The 25,354-nt window shown below is 37.9% G+C and overlaps 2 protein-coding genes across 47 annotated transcripts in view; one reads left to right on the top strand and one right to left on the bottom strand.

The window, feature by feature from the left end:
- Cyp304a1 (Probable cytochrome P450 304a1) overlaps positions 1-25,354 on the bottom strand; it is a 162,199-nt gene that overhangs the window by 26,058 nt on the left and 110,787 nt on the right. For 38 of the 46 annotated variants that reach the window (XM_073959502.1, XM_073959499.1, XM_073959506.1 and 35 more), the window contains 2 exons: positions 23,041-23,294; positions 22,781-22,980 (listed from right to left, as the gene is read on the bottom strand). In XM_073959502.1, coding sequence (XP_073815603.1) covers positions 22,781-22,980; positions 23,041-23,294 — 454 coding nt within the window. Of the gene's footprint in view, positions 1-10,043; positions 17,522-22,780; positions 22,981-23,040; positions 23,295-25,354 lie in introns of those variants that run through there. The other 8 variants (XM_073959545.1, XM_073959546.1, XM_073959547.1 and 5 more) reach the window with 2 other exon arrangements.
- Positions 76-14,697, top strand: Nthl1 (Nth-like DNA glycosylase 1). The gene is made up of 4 exons (XM_073959551.1): positions 76-390; positions 7,083-7,715; positions 9,060-9,230; positions 9,290-14,697. The coding sequence occupies exons 1-4, from the start codon at positions 289-291 to the stop codon at positions 9,761-9,763; spliced, it is 1,380 nt and encodes a 459-aa protein (XP_073815652.1). The 5' UTR covers positions 76-288; the 3' UTR covers positions 9,764-14,697.

Raw genomic sequence — 25,354 nt, 5'->3', positions numbered from 1 at the left:
CTCTTTTCCTAGTTTTTTTGTGTTAACAGACGACTTCCAGCAACAATTGGTACAAATTGTTACAAATTTTAGGGTAACCAGACACAGCTACTGTCTGTGTGTAAACGCCGGGTTAACAACGAATGAACTAGAGTGGTAGAACTAATCGGATAACCTATTTCTTACCCTCATTTCAGTGAATCGTTCGATTGAACTAGTTCACAAAATCGAAAATCGGTGTATTTTTTTGTTTTTATCGTAATAATTATCCCAATATAGCTGTTTACTATCTGGTTGGAATTAAACTGAATGTTTAGAAAAATAATTGCTGCTTTGTCTCTTAGAAATATGAATACCGCTGAGAAGAAATTAAGTGGCACAACAAGGAAGGTACCAGTTAGGCGCCAAGAAGTAAGTCGTCTAATATTTAAATTTAGGAATTTTAATATATCTTTTTTAATATTTTCATTCGCAGAATGAAATTAAAACAGCTTAAATTTATCTGATCACGTTGAAATGTTTGTCATGGATAGATCTTGTCTTCCTGATTACGGCAATATATGTATATTTTTTGGCTGGGTCGTATGTTCTCCGGTTATTTGATCCGTAAATTTGAATAAAAAACCCACCGTAGAACCGGTTATATGAAAGCGGAGCAAGTTGAATGTTTTCATTAAGCTCTGATCGGGACCAAATTTTTTCACAGGTAGGTCTCGTCACCCTGATCACAAATATATATAACATTTATTGCGGAAGTCCATACTTCCCGAGATATGGGCCTCTGAAGTTCCGAATATTCCTTTGTATGTAACTTCGCTATTTTTGAACGGATAATGATAATATGGATACTACTGTAAAGCTTAAGGAATATACTATAATATTTATAAATTTTATTATAAATAGACGGTCTTCGGCCGAGGATTTAAGACTTGTTCTATGGACAGGTGCAAATCTAGGGAACGGCAACAACATTTTCTTTAAAATCATACATTTTCTCTAAATAGCCGTCCTTCGGCCGGGGATTTAAGACTTTCTCCTATGGACAGGTGCAAATCTAGGGAACGGGAACCAAATTTTCTTTAAAATCACAAAAGTTTCTCTAAATAGCCGGCCTTCGGCCGGGGATTTAAGACTTTCTCCTATGGACAGGTGCAAATCTGCAAATCTAGGGAACGGGAACAAAATTTCCTTTAAAATCATACATTTTTGTCTAAATAGTCGGCCTTTAACAAGGGAATTTTCGGAACTTCAGAGGCCCATATCTCGGGAAGTATGGACTTTCGCAATAAATGTTATATATATTTGAGATCAGGGTGACGAGACCTACCTGTGAAATAAATTTGGTCCCGATCCTAGCTTAATGAAAACATTCAACTTAAGCCGTCAAAAGTATCCACTTCACTTTCTTTCATTAAAACTGCGATTTCTAAGAGTTAATTATTTATAGCGATTTCATTCTTTTTTATACCCTCCACCATAGTATGGAGGGTATATTAAGTTTGTTTTTCCGTTTGTAACGCATTGAAATACTCATTTGCGACCCTATAAAGTATATATATTCTTGATCAGGGTAAAATTCTAAGTCGATCTGAGCACGTCCGTCCGTCCGTCCGTCCGTCTGTGGTAATCACTCTAACATCCACAAAAATGGAGATAGAACGCTGACATTTTGGGAAAATGCGTCTTTTGTTTGCAGGCAGGTCAAGTTCGATGATGGGCTATATCGGTCCACGTTTTGGTATAGCCCCCATATAACGGTACCCCCAGATTTACGGTATTTTGACGTTTTTAGCTACATTTTCAGACCGATTTGGCTATAATTTGACATTTAGGGTTCTTAAGTGTCAATAAACATATATAACAAAAGTTGTGGACATAGGTCTACGTTTTGGTATAGCCCCCATATAACGGTACCCCCCGATTTGCGGTATTTTGACGTTTTTAGCTACATTTTTAGACCGATTTAGCTATAATTTGACATTTAGGGTTCTTAAGTATCAATAAACATATATAACAAAACTTGTGGACATAGGTCCACGTTTTGGTATAGCCCCCATATAACGGTACCCCCCGATATACGGTATTTTGACGTTTTTAGCTACATTATCAGACCGATGTAGCTATAATTTGACATTTAGGGTTCCTAAGTGTTAATAAACTTATATGTTAGAAGTTGTGGACATAGGTCCACGTTTTGGTATAGCCCCCATATAACGGTACCCCCCGATTTGCGGTATTTTGACGTTTTTAGCTACATTTTCAGACCGATGTAGCTATAATTTGACATTTAGGGTTCTTAAGTATCAATAAACATATATAACAAAACTTGTGGACATAGGTCCACGTTTTGGTATAGCCCCCATATAACGGTACCCCCAGATTTACGGTATTTTGACGTTTTTAGCTACATTTTCAGACCGATTTGGCTATAATTTGACATTTAGGGTTCTTAAGTGTCAATAAACATATATAACAAAAGTTGTGGACATAGCTCCACGTTTTGGTATAGCCCCCATATAACGGTACCCCCCGATTTGCGGTATTTTGACGTTTTTAGCTACATTTTTAGACCGATTTAGCTATAATTTGACCTTTAGGGTTCTTAAGTATCAATAAACATATATAACAAAACTTGTGGACATAGGTCCACGTTTTGGTATAGCCCCTATATAACGGTACCCCCCGATATACGGTATTTTGACGTTTTTAGCTACATTATCAGACCGATGTAGCTATAATTTGACATTTAGGGTTCCTAACTGTTAATAAACTTATATGTTAGAAGTTGTGGACATAGGTCCACGTTTTGGTATAGCCCCCATATAACGGTACCCCCTGATTTGCGGTATTTTGACGTTTTTAGCTACATTTTCAGACCGATGTAGCTATAATTTGACATTTAGGGTTCTTAAATGTCATTAAACTTATATAACAAAAGTTGTGGACATAGGTCCACGTTTTGGTATAGCCCCCATATAACGGTATCCCCCGATTTACGGTATTTTGACGGTTTTAGCTACATTTTCAGACCGACTTAGCTATATTTTGACATTTAGGGTTCTTAAGTGTCATTAAACTTATATAACAAAAGTTGTGGACATAGGTCCACGTTTTGGTGTAGCCCCCATATAACGGTACCCCCTGATTTGCGGTATTTTGACGTTTGTAGCTATATTTTCAGACCGATTTAGCTATAATTTGACATTTAGGGTTCCTAAGTATCAATAAACTTATATAACAAAAGTTGTGGACATAGGTTCACGTTTTGGTATAGCCCCCATATAACGGTACCCCCCGATTTACGGTATTTTGACGTTTTTAGCTACATTTTCAGACCGATGAAGCTATAATTTGACATTTGAAGTTCTTAAATGTCAATAAACTTATGTGACAAAACTTGTGGACATAGGTCCACGTTTTGGTATAGCCCCCATATAACGGTACCCCCGATTTACGGTATTTTGACGTTTTTAGCTACATTTTCAGACCGATATAGCTATAATTTGACATTTAGGGCTCTTAAGTGTAACTAAACTTATATAACAAAAGTTGTGGACCTAGACCCACGTTTTGGTATAGCCCCCATATAACGATACCCCCGATTTACGGCATTTTGACGTTTTTATCTACATTTTTAGACCGATTTACCTATCAATTGACATTTAGGGTTCTTAAATGTCAATAAACTTATATAACTAGTAGACATAGGTCCATGTTTTGGAATAGCCCCCATATAACGTTACCGCCCGATTTCAGGTATTTTGAGAATTTTACCAACAAGTTTTAACCGAATTATCTGTAATTTGAACATTTGACATTTGAAATTCTTAGTGGTCACCACACCTCTCCACCAAAAATTGTCAAGAAAGCCCCCATGTAACGGTACCTCCCAATTTTCAGTAATTTGGCAATTTTAGCTACAATTTTTAACAGAACTAACTGTAATTTGACATTTGAAGGTTGTAGTGGTCACCACACATCTGCATCAACAATTTTCAACATAGCCCCAATATAACGATACTTCCCGATTTTCGGTACTTTGAGGATTTTACTTAAAATGTTTAACCGAACGTAGGTCCATGTTTTTGTATAGCCCCAAAACAAACCTCCCGATTTTCCGTACCTTTGCTTTATTTTTTGGACGAACTTTCTGTAATTTGAAATTTAAAAGTCAACAAAAATTCTGCAACAAAAATTGTTCATTTAAGTTCATATTTTCGTATAGCCCAGATACCTCCGAACTAGCTGTTAATGACATTTGAAGTTCCCACGTTATGTACCGATTTTCGATATTTCGAGGATTCAAGCTAAATTTATTAAACCGAATTAGGAGTTATTCGACATTAAAGGCTCCCATCAAAAACAGTCAACATAGGCCCATGTTTTATTATAACCCCAATATAACAGTTAGATATAGGCACCATAAAAAAGGGCCTCCCGAATAAAGCATTTTATGTACATTATCTAACATTTTAACGTACTCACTTAAAGTTGGGGACAGGAGTGAATATTTTATGGTGGAGGGTATGAAAAGTTCGGCCCGGCCGAACTTAATGCTTTTTTACTTGTTATATTGTTACATTAGTGTCTTAACTTAAATATTATAAAATAAAATTAGCGAAATTCAGGTAAATTTAGATAAAAAAATAAAAAAGGTAAATTTAGATAAAAAATAAAAATGGTTAAACAACATCGATTTCTACCTCACAGTGAAAAGTATGCACTCTAAAAGTTTCATGAAACCAAAAGGTTTTCTTAGGAGTTTAGCACTTGGTATGACATCCTTTGTTATCCTTTACAGCTTTTTAGCCTTTTTGGCAAAGATTTAACTAAGTTTTCGGGGCAAGATATCCGAATTTTTCTCCATCCTTCCTGCAAGGCATTTTTCAGGGTTCCTATACTTTAGATGTTATGATTTTTTATATTTGTCTCCAAAATACTCCATAAATTATCTATAGGATTCAAATCCGGGGATCGGGGAGGTGTTTGAATCACTTTTGGACAGTTACATCCCAGCGAAAAGTTTGCCTCCAAAGAGGCAGTTAAATGATATGTTCAAGTGATTTGGAAGTGCATCAAATTATGCATTTTCACTCATGATTTTTACAAGGGAGTGACCCCGGAAAGAGGCACTCCATTGCACCGCATTTTAACTGACCCTTTGGCATTGCATTTTAACTGAACCTTTGGCACTGCATTTTAACTGACCTTTTGGCATTGCATTTTAACTGACCCTTTGGGGTAGAATAGGAGGCAGTCCAGAGCACGTGTTTTGAATAACAAAATAGAATGCATTTATTATTTGTGTAAAACAAAAATATTAATAACTTTATTAAATTAACACAAATTATTCTCTATTGAATTCAACCGCAAACATGTGTGTTTTCTCCGCTCTTCATTTAATTTAAGCTTAAGTGCTTTTGCTTCATCTGCTAAATGGGTTTGATATTGCCTTCCCATCACCAGTTAAGATTTCGACATGTACTCCAACAGCACTCCATTGGGAAATTTTCTTCTCGTGAGTTACCGGAAAAATGTTCACAAATTAAATATTATTTAGTTTGTATTAACAAATGTTTGGAAATGTTAACACGATTATCTCTTTTTGGAAATGTATTCCGCTGCCTGTAGAGATGTACAAACTGATTTATGTTCATGTAGGGATCTCTAACAACTGCTAATAAAATGTAGTGAACGGAGTGCCTTTTTCACGACTCCGTTTGCACTGCATCCGGATGCTGTTAAATTGTGAGGAATTGGAGTGCCTTTTTCACGACTCCGTTGAACTGCCTCCGGATGTTGTTTAAATGTGACAAATGGATGTGATTCTTTGGATTGCATCCAAATGTGGTTAAAATGTGAGGAATGGAGTGCCTTTTTCACGACTCCGTTTGAACTGCATAAAAACATGCCGTGAAAGAACTAGTCTACATTGCACTACTTCCAAAAAAATATGAAAAATCTACCGCAGATAGTGATTATCGTCCTGATTCCACTCGGGGAAAAATATGTGATTTGTGCTCGGGCTCATATATTGATAAAATTGGAATGTTGTCCCAAATCCCATTTTTTCAGCGCCTAAATTTCAAAATTTACTTTCAGAATTTTTAAATAATACATCTTATCCTTAATTCCTTCGATAAAGACACGATTTCCTACACCGGAAGCACTCATACAACGCCATAACACAACAGAGTCTCCTCAGTGCTTTACTGTTGAAATTGCGTGTTTAGGGTCCAAGGCGGTATTTGCCCTATGACATACCTTAATTGGTCCATATGACCAAAAGTTGTCTTCATTGCTTTCATTGGCAGCCTGTTTTGGTCATATGGACCAATTATGGTATCACATATTTTTCCCCGAGTGGAATCAGGACGATAATCACTATCTGCGGTAGATTTTTCATATTTTTCTGCATACTTTCGGTACAGGAAAAATATTTTAAAGTTTTTTGTCCATTTTCGCCATAGACCATTCTTCTTCCCTTCCGGGACCCAAAAGTTGGTGACGATGCGATCAAAATTGCGACCTGTAGCGTGATTACAAGGTTTAGATGGATAGATGGGCGGACGAGCACACAACCAGATCGGCTCAACTCGTCGATACATTCATTTTGGTATATATAAGTATAGGCCTACGACAACATAGTGGTGTAGGGTATACAAATCATAGGAACGTAGGTGGTCGTTTAGCTTAGGCGAGGACACGCTAAGTAATATTAGCGATAAATATGTAGATACTTTGAGAGCTATGAAAACGCACCCAGAGAACTCCAAAAGTATACCCTCGCATGACTCCCTACATCAGGACACTCCACACACATTTGATACGTTCCAAAAAAATACATAGCAAGTTTGGCAAAATGCCGATAAATTTATAATTACGATAATGGTGGAATTTTTAGAATCTCCACTCTATGTCGCTTTAGTTTCTTACGTTTTCTGCAGCTATAAGTAATTGTTTTTTTAACAAACAAAGCGGATCACTATCATTCCATCCAAACTAATAAATTTGGCAAATCACAGAGAAATAATAATGAATTAATATTCTAATATTCGATGTGTAAAGTCAAATTATTAATTCCACTTCTTTCTTTCTTTCAGCAAGCGACTACTACCATCATCTCGGAAGTAAAAAATAATGTCAAAGTTGATTTAAAACGATCAGCAAAAAACAAAAACGACATTGGAAATTTAACAGAAGAGATTTCAAAAGCTAATCAAATAAATGTAAACGCTGAAGAAGTTGTAGAACCGAAGAAACCCAGACGAATTGGACGAAATAAAAAAATTGAAGAGGAATTCCAAGATAGTCCTTTGGAAATTGTATCCAATTCTTCGAAATTCCTAAATAAAACTGAAGAAACTCCATCATCATCCACTTCATTAGCGAACAAAAGTGACAGAAAGAAGAAGTCTACCAAGAAAGATGTTCAAGACATCTCTAAGGAAGACGTCCGTGAAGATAAATTTCCTATAAAAGTTGAACATGGAGATATACCTCCAACAACAACCATAGTAAACAACAAAGTAGAGAAAAATCTTCTAAAGAAAATGTCGTCTAAGAAAACCCCTCAGGAAAGTCCCAATGAAGATACGGATCATGCTGCAGATAAATGGCAACCAGAAAATTGGCAAACGCTTTTGGAAAATATACGTATAATGCGCTCGAAAGATACCGCACCTGTTGATACCATGGGCTGTCATAAATGTGCTGATGAAAATGCAGATGAAAAGGTAATTATATTTACTATGAGATTTAATGTGCTTTAACAATAACTTTATTTTTAAGTTTTTCCCTTTTTAGGGCGAAGGACATTATTTGTGATATTTTAATTCATTTAATTATTCGAGCTATATGACCTAAGTGGATTTTATTGAAAAATTGATATCTAGCGGAGTCCTACACATCAACCACTGGAAATCAATTTTTTATATATTACATCATATTACAATCGATAGCATTTTTCCATCGTAGATTGTATATGTCTTTGATGTAACTACTAATTTCGCGCGACATGCCCTTGCAACATTAATGGGTTAGTAGGGTGTTTTGTAATGGGTATTTTGCTGGGTATAGACCATATAAACATTTTTAGCAATTTTGGTTTATCTTAGATTCCTCCTGAAAAAATTGATATTGTTCTATTTGTCTCCGTTAGTTAACATCTCTAAAGTTCATTGTGCTGTTTTCTTTTTCATTTGCGACCCTTGATCAGCGTAAAATTTTGAGTCGATCTATGCATGTACGTCCGTCTGTGGTAATGACTCTAGCACCCACAAAAATTTAGATAGGATGCCGAAATTTTGGGAAGATGCGTCTTTTGTTTGCAGACAGGTCAAGTTCGATGATGGTCTATATCGGTCCACATTTTGGTCTAGCCCCCAGATACCGCCCGATTTCAGGTATTTCGACGTTTTTAGTCACATTTTCAAACCGAATTAGCTATAATTTGACATTTAGGGTTCCTAGTGATTAACAAACTTATATTCCAAAGGATATGGGCATAGGTCCATGTTTTGGTATAGCCACAATATAACGGTAGCTCCTGATTTTCGGTATTTTGAGAATTTTAGCTAAACATTTTAACCGAACTAGCTGTAATTTTATATTTGAGGTTCTCAGTGGGCTTGAAACTTCTCCACCAAACATCGTCAACATAAGTCCATGTTTTCGTATAGCCCCTATATAACGGTACCTGCCGATTTTCGGTATTTTGGGAATTTTAGCTAAAATTTTTAACCGAAGTAGCTGTAATTTGACATTTGAGGTCCTCAGTGGTCATGAAACTTCTCCACCAAACATCGTCTTGGTTTAGGTCCCATATAACGGTACGTCCCAATTTTCATTATTTTGAGAATTTTAGCTACAATTTTTAACCGAACTAGCTGTAATTTGACATTTGATGTTCTCCGTGATTACGGCACTTCTTCACTAAAAATCATCAACATAAGTCCATATAACGCTTCTCTAAAAATCTAATTCTAAAAATCTTTAACAAATCACACGTACACATTTCTTCTTTTTGGAAATCTTATATATGTACATACATATGTCATGTTTATTTTCTACTCTTTTAGACCCAACGTTTTCACAAATTGGTTGCCCTCATGCTGTCCAGTCAAACGAAAGATGATACAACTTATCATGCCATGTTGCGTTTAAGGGAACATACCCTGACGCCCGAGTCTATATGTGAAATGAAATTGAATGTTTTGGAAAATATATTACATCCAGTATCCTTTTATAAGGTAAGCTTGTCGAAACATAAGTTTTTAATTTATTTTAATAAACAAAAACTTTCTATTAGAATAAAGCCAAATATCTCCAACAAACTTCTAAAATCCTCATTGAGAAATATAATTCCGATATACCCAATAATATAAAGGAGCTGGTGGCCTTGCCTGGTGTGGGACCAAAAATGGCTCACATTTGTATGTCAACTGCATGGGATATTACCACTGGTATAGGTGTTGATGTTCATGTACATCGTATTTGTAATCGTCTACAATGGGTGCCAAAGGCAACAAAAGAACCCGAAGAAACACGAAAAGCCTTGGAGGCTTGGTTACCACGTGAGCTGTGGAAAGAAGTTAATTATTTATTAGTGGGATTTGGTCAAACCATTTGTACTCCCCAGAGACCGAAATGTTTGGAATGTTTGAATTGCAACATTTGCCCTGCGGCACCCAAAACAAAGGATAAGAAAGAAAAAATTGAAAATAGTGAAGTTTTGGACTTGTGTGATAAGGCCAAATTTAAAAAGAAGAAAATGCATGTGTAGTTGTTTAAGTGTGTTGTGCAAAATATGAGCGTCAAGAAAATTATTAAATAATCTTTTTGCATACTGTGTATGTGAATGAAATAAATATGTATCAATATGTTTCAAAATTATGCAACATTGGGTAATTCTTTATTACGAATCAAGTACCTCAAACCATCCTCCTGTTTATGCTGCCAAAGAATTAAGGTAAATGCCTTTGAATATTTGGGATTGAGACAAATGCTGTAGGAGAATATGTCCAGCCATTTAACGGTAAGTAAATGAAGAAAACAAACTGTTATTGTGAAAATTAAAATATGTATTTATTTTGATTTATGTTGTTGTAGTAATATGATTTAATTTGTTTTATGAAATGGCACTTAAAAATATATCATTAATACATACAATGATGATGGGATTATATATTGTAGAAACATTGTTAAGACTAACCAACTGAAAAAAAGAACTTTTAAAATGGTGTCCCCGATATTAACACCAACATAACCCTAAACATTTGGATTATTATAGCTATACTCATACAATAACAAATTACATGTCTATAAACATTTAATAAAACTCGAATTCACAATGAAATATTTTAAACATTTCTATATTCGATTATAATTATTATTATTTAATATTCTTATTTTTTTTCGTAATATTAAAATACCCTTAAAATGTACTGGCTACGGTTTTTATATACTTAGTATGAAGTAAATTTCAATATCTAGTGTAAATAAGAGGACAAGGTGTTTTTTCTTAACTCTTTGAAGTGCCATTGCCCTCAGGGTATGGGTCTTAGAGTCATTGTAAATGTGACCCTTAGACTCTTCTTTTGATGAAAATACTTTTTGGCAATGATGTGATGTGTTTTCCTCAAACACCTATGCCCTTCCTTTATATATTATCGTGTTTCAAAGTTGTTCGATTTAAGTATGTGTTTGTTGTATTCATCATATTCGTATTTAAATAATGTAAATATTTAAGGAATATTAGGAAAATTTTTGATTATGTACGTTACATTGTTGTTATTAGTTTTAGTTTATATTAAAAAAATTAAAACAAAAAAAAAAAAAAAATATAAATACAGTAAATATTATTGCTATTCTCCGAAAGAACCATGTGAATAATGGAACCTAACCTAAAACAAGCTATTTTGAAAATAGTTAAAATAACGCGTGTGGTCGTGAATTTAGTTAATTATTTTACAGTCAACAATTTTGGATAACGCCAACAAAATACTTGCAAGAACATCATTCAGATTGTTTCTATCTGTACCAAGTGTTATATTTAATAAAATCTTTAGGGTAAACGTTCGTCGTCTTCAAAATACAACCCCTAATAAATGACAACCCGGTTTCGAAGAACATTACCTCCCATGCGTGCATTTAAATTTAACTGTGTCCTCCTAGTTCCAATGTGTTGTCCTCTTTTCCCCGCTTATTATCATCTTAGGTCTCTCCTAAAACTTTGAGAAGCCACGATTACTGTCCTTTTTTGATTCCTGCTAAAGATATTTATTATCCTCCCTTCTTCCTAATAAATCCGGGGTTCCTGGGTTCTTGCTAGATATCTTGATATATCTTCATGCATATCTTCTACTTTTTTAGGCCCAACGTTTTCACAAATTGGTTGTTGTGTCATCGACAGCTCGAGAGAGGATACAGCAGATCATGTCATGTTGCGTTTGAGGGAACAAAGTCTTGGGTCAGGTTTTGTGATACTATCTAAGGATCTCAAATTCGTAGGTTTGGTCTGCAGTTCACTTCCCCGGTTGCCGAAGCCAGTTCCAAGACCGGCGAAAACCAATGAGATGAATTGACTATTCCACAATACATCTCTGGACGAGCCACATACAGAAATATATATGGTAGTGATCTCCTACCCTAAAAGAGATACCCCAACCCCGGAGTGTTAAGCAACCACCTGACTATTGGAGATTTTTAAGGTTTGCAGTTCAACTGTATTTGAACGGAGTCTCGTTGATACCCGGGCGTCTCAAAAGTATTAGGCTCAGTTGTCAAGTCCTTGACGTGGTAAGGAGGCCACTATGCGATCGACCTCAGTCCCTTCGAAATCAACATGTCTTGGCAGTCTCAGGCTGACTTCCGTATTGTCAGTTAATTTGTATTCGTGCATGAAACTAGGGGTTCTTAAATCGAGTTCCATACTAGAGTAATTTTATGAAATTGCAGTAGTGGGGTAATCGATTTAAGAACCCCTAGTTTCATGCACGAATACAAAGCAACTGACAATACGGAAGTCGGCCTCAGTCTTCACTTTTGCAAGTGCATGAACCTTACTACCCCTGATCATTACAAATATGAATACTAACACTGAACCCCTCTATTACTACTGCAGCAGCTGTCGCCAGCAGCTCAAGCTCTGATGTTGCAGATAAACGGACGGTATCCATGGGCGGGGAAGACGCTCCGGAACTGGACCATATTAACAACAGTCTAGACAGAGCGTCATACTCCCCAATCTCAGTAAGGAAAATGTTCCCCTAACTCTCAAGCAGGAGATCATCCCGGATGGCATATACGATGCCTTGGACACGACAGTAATCCATGTCTCCACCTCCAGTCATGAGTACTGCACCCCAATCCGTTGTTGTTGTTGTAGCAGCAACACTTTTGGTTTCGGGTCAATCCGGTACGTAAGAATCCGCTGCCATGGGATTGCTCCCCCCAATCCGTTGGTAAGGTTGCTTAAGCGACGTATTCCACTGGTCCGGACGTTTAAGCGTCGGACAAATCCGACAATCCTTTGGCAAAAATGATCGGCGGAGAAAAGCGGAAAGAGTGAATCATCCATCAATATGAAAAAAACCAAAGAAGCAATTTGAGGAAAGCAAATCGAAGGAAAGTCAGCTTAAGGGAATTTCAGCTGATAAAATCTAACCTCAAGTTTGTGAGGAAGTTCGCGAAGAACTATTCTCAAGCAACAAAGAGGAAACATCTTGTCAGCGAAAGTCCCACTTCTGAACAGGAAGAAGACCTAGGAGGATCTCAAAGCAAGCAAATCGAAGGGAAGTCAGCTTAAAGGAATTTCAGCTGATAAAATCTAACCTCAAGTTTGAGAGGAAGTTCGCGAGGAACTATTCTCAAGCAACAAAGTGGAAGCTTCTTGTCCGCGCTAGTCCCACTTCTGGAACAGGAAGAAGACCTAGGAGGATCCCCTATTGGAACTCCTAAGGAGGTGCCGATAGGGAAACCTCTTGTTCGAAAAAGGAGACTCCTTCGCCTAAAGCGGCTAATTCGCAATCTTTAAAAGTTGAAAGGACGTCCAAATTCTCCAGTAAGGTTTCACTGTATTCCTCATATGCCCCACAAATGGTTGATGGGTGAAAAAAAAAGAAAACCATCTGCCTCAGGTGCAAACGCGAGCAGGTGGAGCATTGATGGACAGCCTCAACTGCTTCAAAGGTCGCCGGTCCTCAGTAGTGTTTCAAGACTTCAATGGGCGATTTACAGCTCTCATTCTAACAAATCACAGGAACCGGATGTTATAATACCAGCTATGCTTTAAAATGTATCGGAGCCGGTGCTAACGGTCCTGGTGGAGATTTCTCCCACATATCCATTCTAGTGGAATGGATCGATGAGGTGCTGAAAAGTTGGATTCGCATATAGGAAAACTGTCAACAGAGGCACACTGCAGGGTGTTGGGGTCGTTCTCTCGCCTCTACTCTGGCTTCTGGTGTGTTTCGACCAGTTAAAAATTAAGGTGGTGGATTATGCTGATGATGTAGTAGTGCTGATAAATGCCAAATATTTACCAATCTTGTCCGACCTTATGTAATGTGCTCCGGTACAGATGGCAAGCTGGTCCCATGACAATGACCTTGGAGTCAACCGGAAAACGCAAAATTTCCCATTTGCAGCCTCCAGTTTTGGACTGAGTTGCGTTGGTACTTTCTCCTAAAGCTTAATACCTCGGTACAATGCTTCCTGGTCCATCGCATGGAAATGAAATATCGAGGAGCGGACGAACAAAGGTTTTATTTGCATTCTACTCCTGCAAGAACCCCATTGGGAAAAGTTGAGGACTCAGAGTCAGTCAAGTCATACACTGGTTGCATGTAAACGCGTTTCTGCCCATCTTAACCTATGGTGGACTTGTCTGGTGTCAAACCATCAAGTGTGCAAAGGGCTGAATCAATTCATATCACCGAAGATATCAAAAGCACCTTCAGGCAACTTTGAACGTGATCCTGAATCTCCAACCTCTAGATATCCTGGTCCTTTTTAAGATTGCGAGGACGGCTTTTAGACTCAGAGAGTTCGTAAGGCGGCGAGTTTTAAACTCCATTTATATTATATACCCACCTCTTTCAACAATATATAACATTCCCCAGGGAATCCATACTTCCCAAGGACTACATATGGTAAAAATTTTAGCCCGATTGTAGAGGTGTCACTAAACGACACTAATGTCTGGCTGCACATCCGTAACCCTAACCTAATTTGCATAGCAAATAACTTTTCCAAGGTTTTCATTGTTCTTAGGGACTAACAATATCTCAGACTTATCTGGCCCATAGCTTACTTAAAAAATTGATTCATATCATTATTCACATTGTTCTTTCATTATTCACACAAATTAGTTGACAAATAGTTTTTTTAAACCCAAAACAGAAAACCCCATTACAAATAAGTAGTTAAAAAAAAAAAAACTAAATAAAACGAATACACATGAAAAAGAGAATACATAACGGTAAAAATTTATATCAAACACTACAGTTGTTTTTTAAGTGCTAATTCTAATATTTCTTTCAAAGTGTACCACAAAAACAAATGTTTTTTTTTTTAATATTTTTAGGTTAGATTTCCATCTTCTTTTTACTTGTTCGTTGTTTTCGTTATCGTATCTCAATTATTGTTAAACCACAATCCGTTTTTTCTTTTGGCAACTTTGTGTTTTCTTTTGTTTAAAAATGTGATATTCTAACCCCCGATCGTTTACGTCGGGGTGGTTTTCGTATTGTTGGCGGCGTAACGGCTGTTGGTTCGCACTATAAATCGGTTATGGGACCAGCAACACTTAATTTAACAGGTGAACTATGGGCTGTAGTGGCACTTTGATGATGGTGGGGATTATGATGTGCAATTGTCGGCGATGATGACCATTTGCTTTTATGTGCAGCAGCCGTTGATGATGTTGTTGTTGCGGAACGTCTGTGTACGGATTTGCCACCACCAACACTGCCAGATGTTACTCCACTATTAGTTTTACTTTTATTAGGAACACTTCCACCCTCACCATTAGCTAAATGTTGTTGCTGTTTTTGCGATTTACTTTCTATGGATGTTGTTGTTGTTGTGGTGGAAGTGGTGTTGGTGTTCGTGGTATTATTATTAGAATTAGCCATGGAGGATGGGGGATGAGTTGCATTTACTTGTAGAGTTTTTACCAATTTCTCAAGTCTAAAATTGAGATCCAAAGAAAGAGAACACAAAAAAAGAAGACAAATATTTCTATGGTCAGTTAAAGACAAAAGTGATTGGTTTTTTCTTTGGGGTGAACATTTATGCAAAACATTAATATTGTGGTGGTTATGTGACATGAGAGAGATGTGGGGGGTGAGGAAATGGGTGGTAAATATGTGCTTCTAAGGATGCATTTATATGAACATTAGCAACTTTTATTACAAAAACTACATGATTTTTTAATAAACGAACAAATCTGTTGCCAGAATTCCAGATGATAAGAAATTTCTTGGTGGAATTGTGAGGTTAGGTTGAATTACAAAATTAGAATTTTAAGCACCAATTATTAGTGTCTGAAAAATATTAAAAAGTTGCTATCGCCACTTAAAGGACAAGGTAAAATTGCGAATTACTATATCCAAACGATTGTGTGTGATTATGTGTAAAAAGTGAACATAATTCTAACTAGTGCTTGTTATATACATGTATGATAACTAATAAAATATGTATGTATGTATGTACGTTTGAGTTTTTGTAATAGCATATCATAGAACATTGAAACATTTTCTATCCCTGTTCTGATTCGAATTTAAAGAGTTAAAACTTTATTACAACAAATGTGTAGAAATCACAAAAGTTGGGAAACATTCGAGCCCTGCGATCGAATGATATATTTATATAACAAATCAGCTATCAAAAGAATTATAACGATGAATATCTTAGGGGCGTAAAGACAAACTTTATGTCTGTTCCAGAAGCTGCTTTGGGTAGACGAGGTTGAGGAGGAGTATGTGGAACACTCTCCCACATACCCATCCACTAATAGTAGTAAAGCCAGGGAGAGGACGATGTTTTGGAGGTGTAGATGGAACACTCCTATATCCACTAAAAGTAGCATAGCTTTAATGGGATGAAAAAAGATAAGCGTGCACACAGAAGGGCGGCAGTGCACTACTACAAAAAACTCTTGACAGGTCATCATGCGAGTTCCAAGAGATTCGCCTAAAACTTTGATTCGTGAGGCGTTTCGAAAGTAGAGCATTGTCATGAGGAGAAACCTTCACTCCTAAATCAACCCAGCAAAATTTTATAGAAGTGGTTCCATGAGATGCCATGATTTCACTGGATCTTTTGCATTGGTTCAAATGAAGTCGTGAAAGATCCCATCTTTTCATCAGCATTTGAACCCATTCGAAGGAAGTCGTGAAAGATCCGATCGTTTCATCAGCATTTGAACCAATTCAAAGGAAGTCGTGATAGATCCGATCTTTTCCTTAGCATTTGAACCCATTCCATCGATGCAATAGAGATGAATTTTGTGTTTTTATTTTTACACATGTATATATTCTTTTATTTATGTAAATATGTACGTTTAAAGCAATGTAAGATTTATTTTGCTAGGAAGTCCCAATCATTGAGCTAAAAGTAGAGTCGGACTGCACTCTTTGGTATTAGTCGTGTTCCTTTACGTGCCTGAGGTTAACAGTTTTTACCCGCAAAGTGAAGATGCTGAAAAAATGACATTCCATTTCACTTGCACCCATTCTTGAATAGCATCTTTGGCATCGAACATTTTGCTGGGAAACGGATTCCGATCCCCGTGGAGTTACTCTGTATTGCGATGCGTTTAAAATATGATTAGCCCAAGATATTTGCGCTTAACGCACGATTTTGACACAACGCTTTTATATTACAGTGGGGAGAGGAGAAAAGGGAAGGAGAGGGGATTGTGCTGCCAGTGGTCAAGTGGCTGAAATGATAGACGTATCATCAACCTATAAGTAGGCTAGTGGAAAACGAAAAGGCCACACAAGGTATTACCTGTTGTCTTCAACTGTCACTAAAGCTGCCGAGGAAAAGAAGAGTGGGAAAGGATCAAGAAGTCATTTTAGGAAAAGTGTAGCTCGAAAGAGATGGGATTGAGTTGCGAGGAATCAAGTGGGTAAAGAGGGTACGACCTTCCGGGAATCCACAAACAGGTGCTAAGAGGAAGAGTGACTTCAGAAGAGAAATTATTCGACTTCCAACGCGTAAATGACTTTATACGGGACGGGAAGGGGTATCAATTATGAAAATGTATGAACGTATATTAAAGCCAAGATAAGACTTCATCTTATTCAGCACTACAAGTTTTTGGAGTGTAGAGAACTTTAGTGGTTAGTGGTCACGGTATGTGTGGACCTGGCTATCTGGCTGCTCTAACGGCATTATGGTCCTTCGCCATTAAATTGAAATCTGTTCCAAACTGCAGATCTCTGTTAAAAACTTGTGGTACTTAATCCACTTATGCTATCTCTACGGTGCCTCATACCCAAATTGGGAGCGTGCTTTAAAACTTCAATACAAACTAAAAAGTTGTAGTAACACCAACAAAATCAAATGGTACGGAAATGTAGGTGATGGAGTAGTAGTAGTGAGGCGTACAAAACATAAAACAGGATACGTAAAAAAGACAAAAAACAGAAAAAATACAAAAAAATTAAGTTTTTTCCAAACAAAGGACATACAAATAAAATCACAAAGTAATACAAATGATATTTTACCAATAAAAGTTTGATTCAGGAAGATATAGAATAGATAGAGAAATAGAGAAAGGAAGACAGTAGAAACATAGAAGATTACACATAAATACATAGTATAGAAAATAGGAAAATAATAAGGATATAATGTGTATGTACAGAAAATGAAAACGAAATTACCGTAAAAGAATGTGAGAATGATACAGAAAAATAATGAAAATAAAAGTTAAATAAACATCTTTTGTACATATTTTCAGATTCTGCAATATATTTTCTTCCAAATATTGTCTTAGTTTCAGATACAAACCGATTTTGAATTTCTATTTAATGTTTTTTTGCTAACAGCAGGTTTCACTTTGTTCAGTATCCATTCTAAGAAACTACTTATATTCGACAATCACGTGAACATCGAAAAAATTCTTGAAAGAAAGGGTGCTTCTATAGACCCTTTTGGAAAAAAATCTTATATAGACCCTTTCTGAAAGAAAGGGTGCTTCTATAGACCCAGTCTGAAAGAAAGGGTGCTTCTATGGACCCATTCTGAAAGAAAGGGTGCTTCTATGGACCCATTCTGAAAGAAAGGGTGTTTCTATAGACCCTTTCTGATCGAAAGAATGCTTCTGGTTACCCTTTCTGATAGAAAGAATGCTTCTGTATACCCCTTCTGAAAGAAATGGTGCTTCTTTAGACCCTTTCTGAAAGAAAGGGTGCTGCTATAGACTCATTCTGAAAGAAAGCATGCTTCTATAGACCCTTTCTGATAGAAAGAATGCTTCAATAGACCCCTTCTGAAAGAAAAGGTGCTTTTACAGACCCTTTCTGAAAGAAAGGGTGCTTCTATAGGTCCTTTTTAAAGAAAGAATGCTTATATAGAACCTTTTTGAAAGAAAGAATGCTTATATATACCCTTTTTGAAAGAAAGGGTGCTTCTATAGACCCTTTCTGATAGAAAGAATACTTCTGTATCCCCTTCTGAAAGAAATGGTGCTTCTTCAGACCCTTTCTGAAAGAAATGGTGCTGCTATAGACTCAGTCTGAAAGAAAGAATGTTTCTATAGACCCTTTCTGATAGAAAGAATGCTTCAATAGACCTCTTCTGAAGGAAAGAGTGCTTTTATAGACCCTTTCTGTAAGAAAGGGTGCTTCTATAGACCCTTTTTGAAAGAAAGAATGCTTATATGGACCCTCACTGAAAAAAAGGATGCTACTATATACCCTTTCCCATAGAAAGAATGCTTCCATAGACCTATTCTGAAAGAAAGAATGCTTCCATAGATTCATTCTGAAAGAAAGGGTGCTTCTATAGACCCTTTCGGAAAGAAAGGGTGCTTCTATAGACCCTTTCGGAAAGAAAGGGTGCTTCTATAGACCCTTTCGGAAAGAAAGGGTGCTTCTACAGACCCTTTCAGAAAGAAAGGGTGCTTCTATAGACCTTTTCGGAAAGAAAGGATGCTTCTACAGACCCTTTCGAAAAGAAAGGGTGCTCCTATAGACTCTTTCGGAAAGAAAGGGTGCTTCTATAGACTCTTTCGGAAAGAAAGGGTACTTCTATAGACCCTTTCGGAAAGAAAGGGTGTTCCTATAGACCCTTTCAGAAAGAAAGGGAGCTTCTATAGACCCTTTCGGAAAGAAAGGGTGCTTCTATAGACCCTTTCGGAAAGAAAGGGTGCTTCTATAGACCCTTTCGGAAAGAAAGGTCGCTTCTATAGACCCTTTCGGAAAGAAAGAGTGCTTCTATAGACCCTTTCGGAAAGAAAGGGTGCTTCTATAGACCCTTTCGGAAAGAAAGGGTGCTTCTATAGACCCTTTCGGAAAGAATGGGTGCTTCTATAGATCCTTTCGGAAAGAAAGGGTGCTTCTATAGACCCTTTCGGAAAGAAACGGTGCTTCTATAAACCCTTTCGGAAAGATAGGGTGCTTCTATAGACCCTTTCGGAAAGAAAGGGTGCTTCTATAGACAATTTCGCAAAGAAAGGGTGCTTCTATAGACAATTTCGCAAAGAAAGGGTGCTTCTATAGACCCTTTCCGAAAGAAAGGGTGCTTCTATAGACCCTTTCCGAAAGAAACGGTGCTTCTATAGACCCTTTCGGAAAGAAAGGGTGCTTCTATAGACCCTTTCGGAAAGAAACGGTGCTTCTATAAACCCTTTCGGAAAAAAACGGTGCTTCTATAGACCCTTTCGGAAAGATAGGGTGCTTCTATAGACCCTTTCGGAAAAAACGGGTGTTTCTATAGACCCTTTCGGAAAGAACGGGCGTTTCTATAGACACTTTCGGAAAGAAAGGCTGATTTTATAGACCCTTTCGAAAAGAACGGGCGCTTCTATAGAGCCTTTCGGAAATCGGATATCTTAGAGCTTTTGAGAAACATCATGGTTGCCGCAATCCAGGAAACAAAGATCACCATCAGCTGTAACTTGCAACCTTGCGATTGTTACAAGGATCGTGTACAAGAAGCGGGGTAGGAAGACTTAGATCGGTTGTACACCAGTCTGTCCAGTACAGACCTATCTCGCTTGGGATTGACTCTAGTGGTCAATACATACAATTTATGGGGTAACAGTAAAGTGTCGTACTGTCGAGGTAGACTTGCTTAATGTGTACGTACCGCCTATGCATAGTTGCTGAATACACTCTTAGAGGAGATTACCACAGCTCGCCACATATCACCATTGTGGCACCAGACCTGATATATGGCGTATCCTGGCAACCCGTAATTTCCCTTGGATTGGACCACCTTCCTATCATCGTCCCTGTAAAAATACCACCCGATTTCATAACCTCTGAACGCCGTAATTTCCTGAGCCATGGAAAAGCTGATTGGCAAGGTAGCTGAGGAAATTTTGCTTGCATCATCACAGCTACAGCCGCTCGCTAAATACCTACTGATCGAATACCCGATGTTCAGACTAAATTTTCCTGAAGAGGTGGCGGGACCAGCAAATTAGCGTGTGCGGTGGGCCTTTACTAACTTTAAATGAAAGCTGTTTATACGGCGTAGCAGTTATATATCCGAAGAGGTTTTTTAACCGGCAGTTTCTAGAGCACCCCGAGAGTGATAGGGCAAAGAGTAGAGTGCTATGGTACATAAGAGCCCTCTCAGTCTAGAAGGTACTACCACAATTTACGATAAGCTATGTTGCAGATGTCATTCAAAACGCGAAATCATCCAAAGCTTTGGGGACACACGGAATATCACTGCGAATGCTTAAGCAGCAGGATTAAACCGGAGTTGAGTATTTTACAAGTGTCCTCAAATTATCGTTACTCATCCATGGAAAGTTTGAAGTTTGGTCCCGCTACTGAAGTCAAGTAAGAATGCCAGCCAATAGCTAAGATTCTAGAGGCACTTCCCGGGCTTCCCATGCACATATTGATCGATGGTGTCCTATTTTCGACCATTAACTACCCCAAAATATTGGGTGTAACGTTCGATAGCATGTTTAAGTCGTGTGCGCGAGGCACAGCTATTTCCTAAGATCAGAAGCAGGAACAAGATCCTCATGTCGCAGACCTCTTACCGGTCTGTGGCAAGTTATGTGGCGCCAGCTTGGTATGCAAATGTTAGAGCTACGTGTGGGGTTGAAAACGTGTGGGAAACACCGTGTGATTGTATTATAGGGTATCAGAAGGTCTTCTTTTTGAAGGACAAAAAATGTTCTCATTAGACGATCCGAACGTCTACCTCAAGGAGACAAAATTTTATCCACATAGAAACCCCAAAAGTCTACTCATAGAAGACCAAAATATGAGATTTATGACCAAAATAGCTTTGTTCCCGTACTTTTTAATAGTAAAACTCGTGAAACAGAGAAAGAGTTCTCTCTTTTGTTGCCACACAAAAGTTTTTTTCAAAAAGTTAGGGAACGCAAAAATGGAAAAAACGTCAAAATAGCTGGAACAAATGTCAAAGTCGGTGTACCAGCCAATCAGACGCCGGCATCCATGTTACTATTTTTTACACGCTCAAATTTGTCGAGTAAAAAGTTTTTAAAGAGAGCGTCATTCAGCGCCATTTTTGCTTAAAGAGAAGTGAACATTTTACAACTTTTTTGTGTACGGGAACGGGGTTTCGGGTAAAATGTGTAAAAGTCGTAAAAATTGTAAAAACTTTTTAGTTCTGGAACAAAGCTAATGTCTCCTCATAGATGTCCAAAAGGTCTTCACATATAAGACGAAATAATATTCTTATAAAAGACACAAATGTCTTCTTATAGAAGACCAAAAGTTTTTCTTGTAGAAAGCTAATGAGAACTTTTAGAAAATGCCATCTTTATCGAAGCCACAGAAGGCCTTCGCCCTGTAGACCAGGATATATGTTAATAGAAGATTCTTATAAAGGTTTTTACCTGGATGACCAAAATGTATTTTTATAGAAGACCAAAAGGTCTTCTCATAGCAGTCTAAAATATCTTTTTATAGAAGACCAAAAGATCTTCTTAAAGAAGACTAAAATGTCTTGTTTCAGATGAACAAGAGGACTTCTTTTACAAGATCAAAAGGCGTTCTTATAGAAATGGGTCTTCTTATAGGAAACTAAAATGTCTTTTTTTAGAAGACTCAAATACCATATTTTAAAAGATCGAAAGGTCTTGTTAAAGTATACCAAAAAGTTTTCTTATAGAAGACCAAAAGTTCTTGTTATGGAAGACCTAAAGGTCTTCCTATAGAAAGCAAAAAAGGCCTTATAGAAGATCAAAAGGTCTTCTTATGGAAGATCTTGTGGAAGATCTAAACAAAAAAGGTCTTCTTATAGAAGACCAAAAGGTCTTGTTATAGAAAACGGAAGAAGGTGTTCTTTAAAAGGCCACAAGGTCTACATGAAGAAGGGCACATAATATTCTTATAGATTCCAGATATTTCAGTTAAGAAGGCCAGAATGTCTGTTTGTACATGACCAATAGGTCTTTCCTGAATTAAAATCCTCCAATGTTGTCCGAAACTTATAAAGAAAATATCTCTACAGAATCTGAAAAATATATTTAATTTGGATATGGGATATATCCCATAATAACTAGGCATGTGAGTGATTAAATGAGAGAGATACACATCAACTAAATAGTTTCCCCCCATCCCGCCACACTTACCTTTGGCCTCATGCAGGTCACGGCATATTTTGCTATTTGTCTCATGCAGCAGTTGGATTTGTTCCATCAAAACATTAAAGAATTTATTATTTTGATCCATATCACTGGGCAAATTATTACGACGATCGGGTGTATTTTGTCCACTCATTTTGGAATCATTATCCGAGGGATTCAATAGACATGGATCACTAAATCTGAAACTGAGAACATACATTTTGATGTTTATGAGAATTATTTGCATTAATATATGATTTGCTTACCCTCGACTGATGTTGGGATTACTGGCACTACCATCTAAAACATCTGTGGAATTATTTTCATGTTCGGAAGAATTGCCACCACTGCCGCCACCGCCTCCCATAATATTCACCATGGGTGGTAGACTGGCAAAATCTTGTGAACCATCATTTTGTGGATAATAACCACCACCGCCTGGCATCATCGATGGAAACATCATGGAGTAACGATTGTTGAAGGCATTCATCGAGGAAGGTTTCATAAAGTTTGGCATGGGCTGGAATTTGTTATGCAAAAGATGAGAATTGTTGGAGGTTTTAGGTTGCTACAAAAATTTGGGTAAGAGGGTTTAGATATAATTGAATCTTGATTATAGGTGGTGGTGTTATACTTATATGAAGTAATACCCCGGATACACTTAACCGGATTAATCCAGTGGGTTTGGGTTTCAAATGTCAAATCCATAGCGCAAATGTCAAATAAATCCTCAGGAAGTGGTTTAACCCGGCAAAAAGCTCTAGTGTAACCGAGCTATAAACCAGTTTATTGTTGTTGTATCAACGCAAATAGGTTAGTTCCAGTATCATTTCAGTAATCCGGTTCATCCATAAAGAACCAAAAGTCAGGTGAATGGGGTTAGCTGGGTAGCTAAACAAATGCATGAATGTAATGTGGTCCCAATCCATGACGGGCATGTGTTGGGTATCGTGGCATCAAGTCGGTCCCAATAAAAATTGAGGCGGCTGCATCGTCCGGATCTTATCTGGGATCAAACAATTCGTTTTTGATTTGGAAACTGCGGACGGTGGTCTCCATGTATGTCATTCACACAATATCTCCGTACTGCCTGCGCGAATGCATTATTGTGAATGCTATCCAAGCCTACCTGATAGGCTCGTTGATGTAGATGTTCTCGCTTGTATCTTTGGATCTCTCTCCCTCTTTAGATAATGAAGATCTCGCCTGGCGAGGATGGGCGGGGGAAGCCTGTCCACTGGATCGTGATTGGTGTGGTCATGGATGTAACACCCAAGCAGGTACTTCATCGACAACATCCAGTACCGGATGTTGTCTCCTCGTGAAGATGGCCCACTGGTCCTCCTCATGAGACCAGTGGGCCATCTTCACGAGTTGCCCTGTTGCAGTTCTTCTAACAGGTTTGAATATTCTATCAATACGTAGTACTAACATTTGCATACCACGCTGACACCGCATAGCTTACAACTGTGCAATCTCCTCTTATCATCGTTCACAGTGCAAAAGATGGAACTATTAATTTGCGGGGCCAGTGCCGTACCCCTCAGGTCATTGCCTAGTACGGAATGCCAGACGTTTATTGTCCTCCGAACTAATGTCGGGCATATAACACACAACTATGTATCGGCGGTACGTACACATTAAGTAAGTCAACCTTTGCAGTACTACACTTTACTGTTACCCCACAAATTCCATGTATTCATCACTAGAGTCAAGCTCAAGCGAGATAGGACTGTACTAGACATCCTGGTGCACCAGAGCACCCCGAAAAGGGCTATAGCAGCGTCCTTTCTTTCCGAAAGGGGCAATAAAGCGCCCTTCCTTTTCGAAAGGGGCAATAAAGCGCCCTTCCTTTCCGAAAGGGTCTATAGAAGCACCCTATCTTTCCGAAAGGGTCTATAGAAACACCCTTTCTTTCCTAAACGGTGTATAGAAAGGGTCTATAGAAGCAGCCTTTCTTTGAGAAAGGTTCTATAGAAGCACAATTTCTTACAATAGAAGCACCATTTCTTTCCGAAAGGGTCCGTAGAAGCACCCTTTCTTTCCGAAAGGGTCCATAGAAGCACCCTTTCTTTCCGAAAGGGTCCATAGAAGCACCCTTTTTACCGAAAGGGTCTACAGAAGCACCCTTTTTACCGAAACGGTCTACAGAAGCACCCTTTCTTTCCCAAAGGGTCCATAGAAGCACCCTTTCTTTCCGAAAGGGTCAATAGAAACACCCTTTCTTATCGAAAGGCTCTATAGAAGAAGCCGTTCTTTCCGAAAGGGTCTATAGAAGCGCCCTTTCTTTCAGAAAGGGTATATTGTAGCACCCTTTTTACCGAAACGGTCTATAGAAGCACCCTTTCTCACCGAAAGGGTTTAGAAAAGCACCCCTTCTAACCGAAAGGGTTTATAGAGGCACCTCTTTTTCCGAAAGGGTATATAGAAGCACCCATTTTTCGAAAGGGTCTATAGAAGAACCCTTTCTTTCCGAAAGCGTCTATAGAACCGCCCTTTGTTTCAGAAAGGGTCTGTAGAAGGACCCTTTCTTTCTGAAAGGGTCTGTAGAATGACCCTTTCTTTCCGATGGCGTCTATA

Source organism: Musca autumnalis, unplaced genomic scaffold (genome assembly GCF_047663935.1).
Source record: "Musca autumnalis isolate F117 unplaced genomic scaffold, ASM4766393v1 scaffold_1, whole genome shotgun sequence".
Taxonomy (NCBI): Eukaryota; Metazoa; Arthropoda; class Insecta; order Diptera; family Muscidae; genus Musca; species Musca autumnalis.
This window is presented reverse-complemented; position numbering and strand designations above follow the sequence as displayed.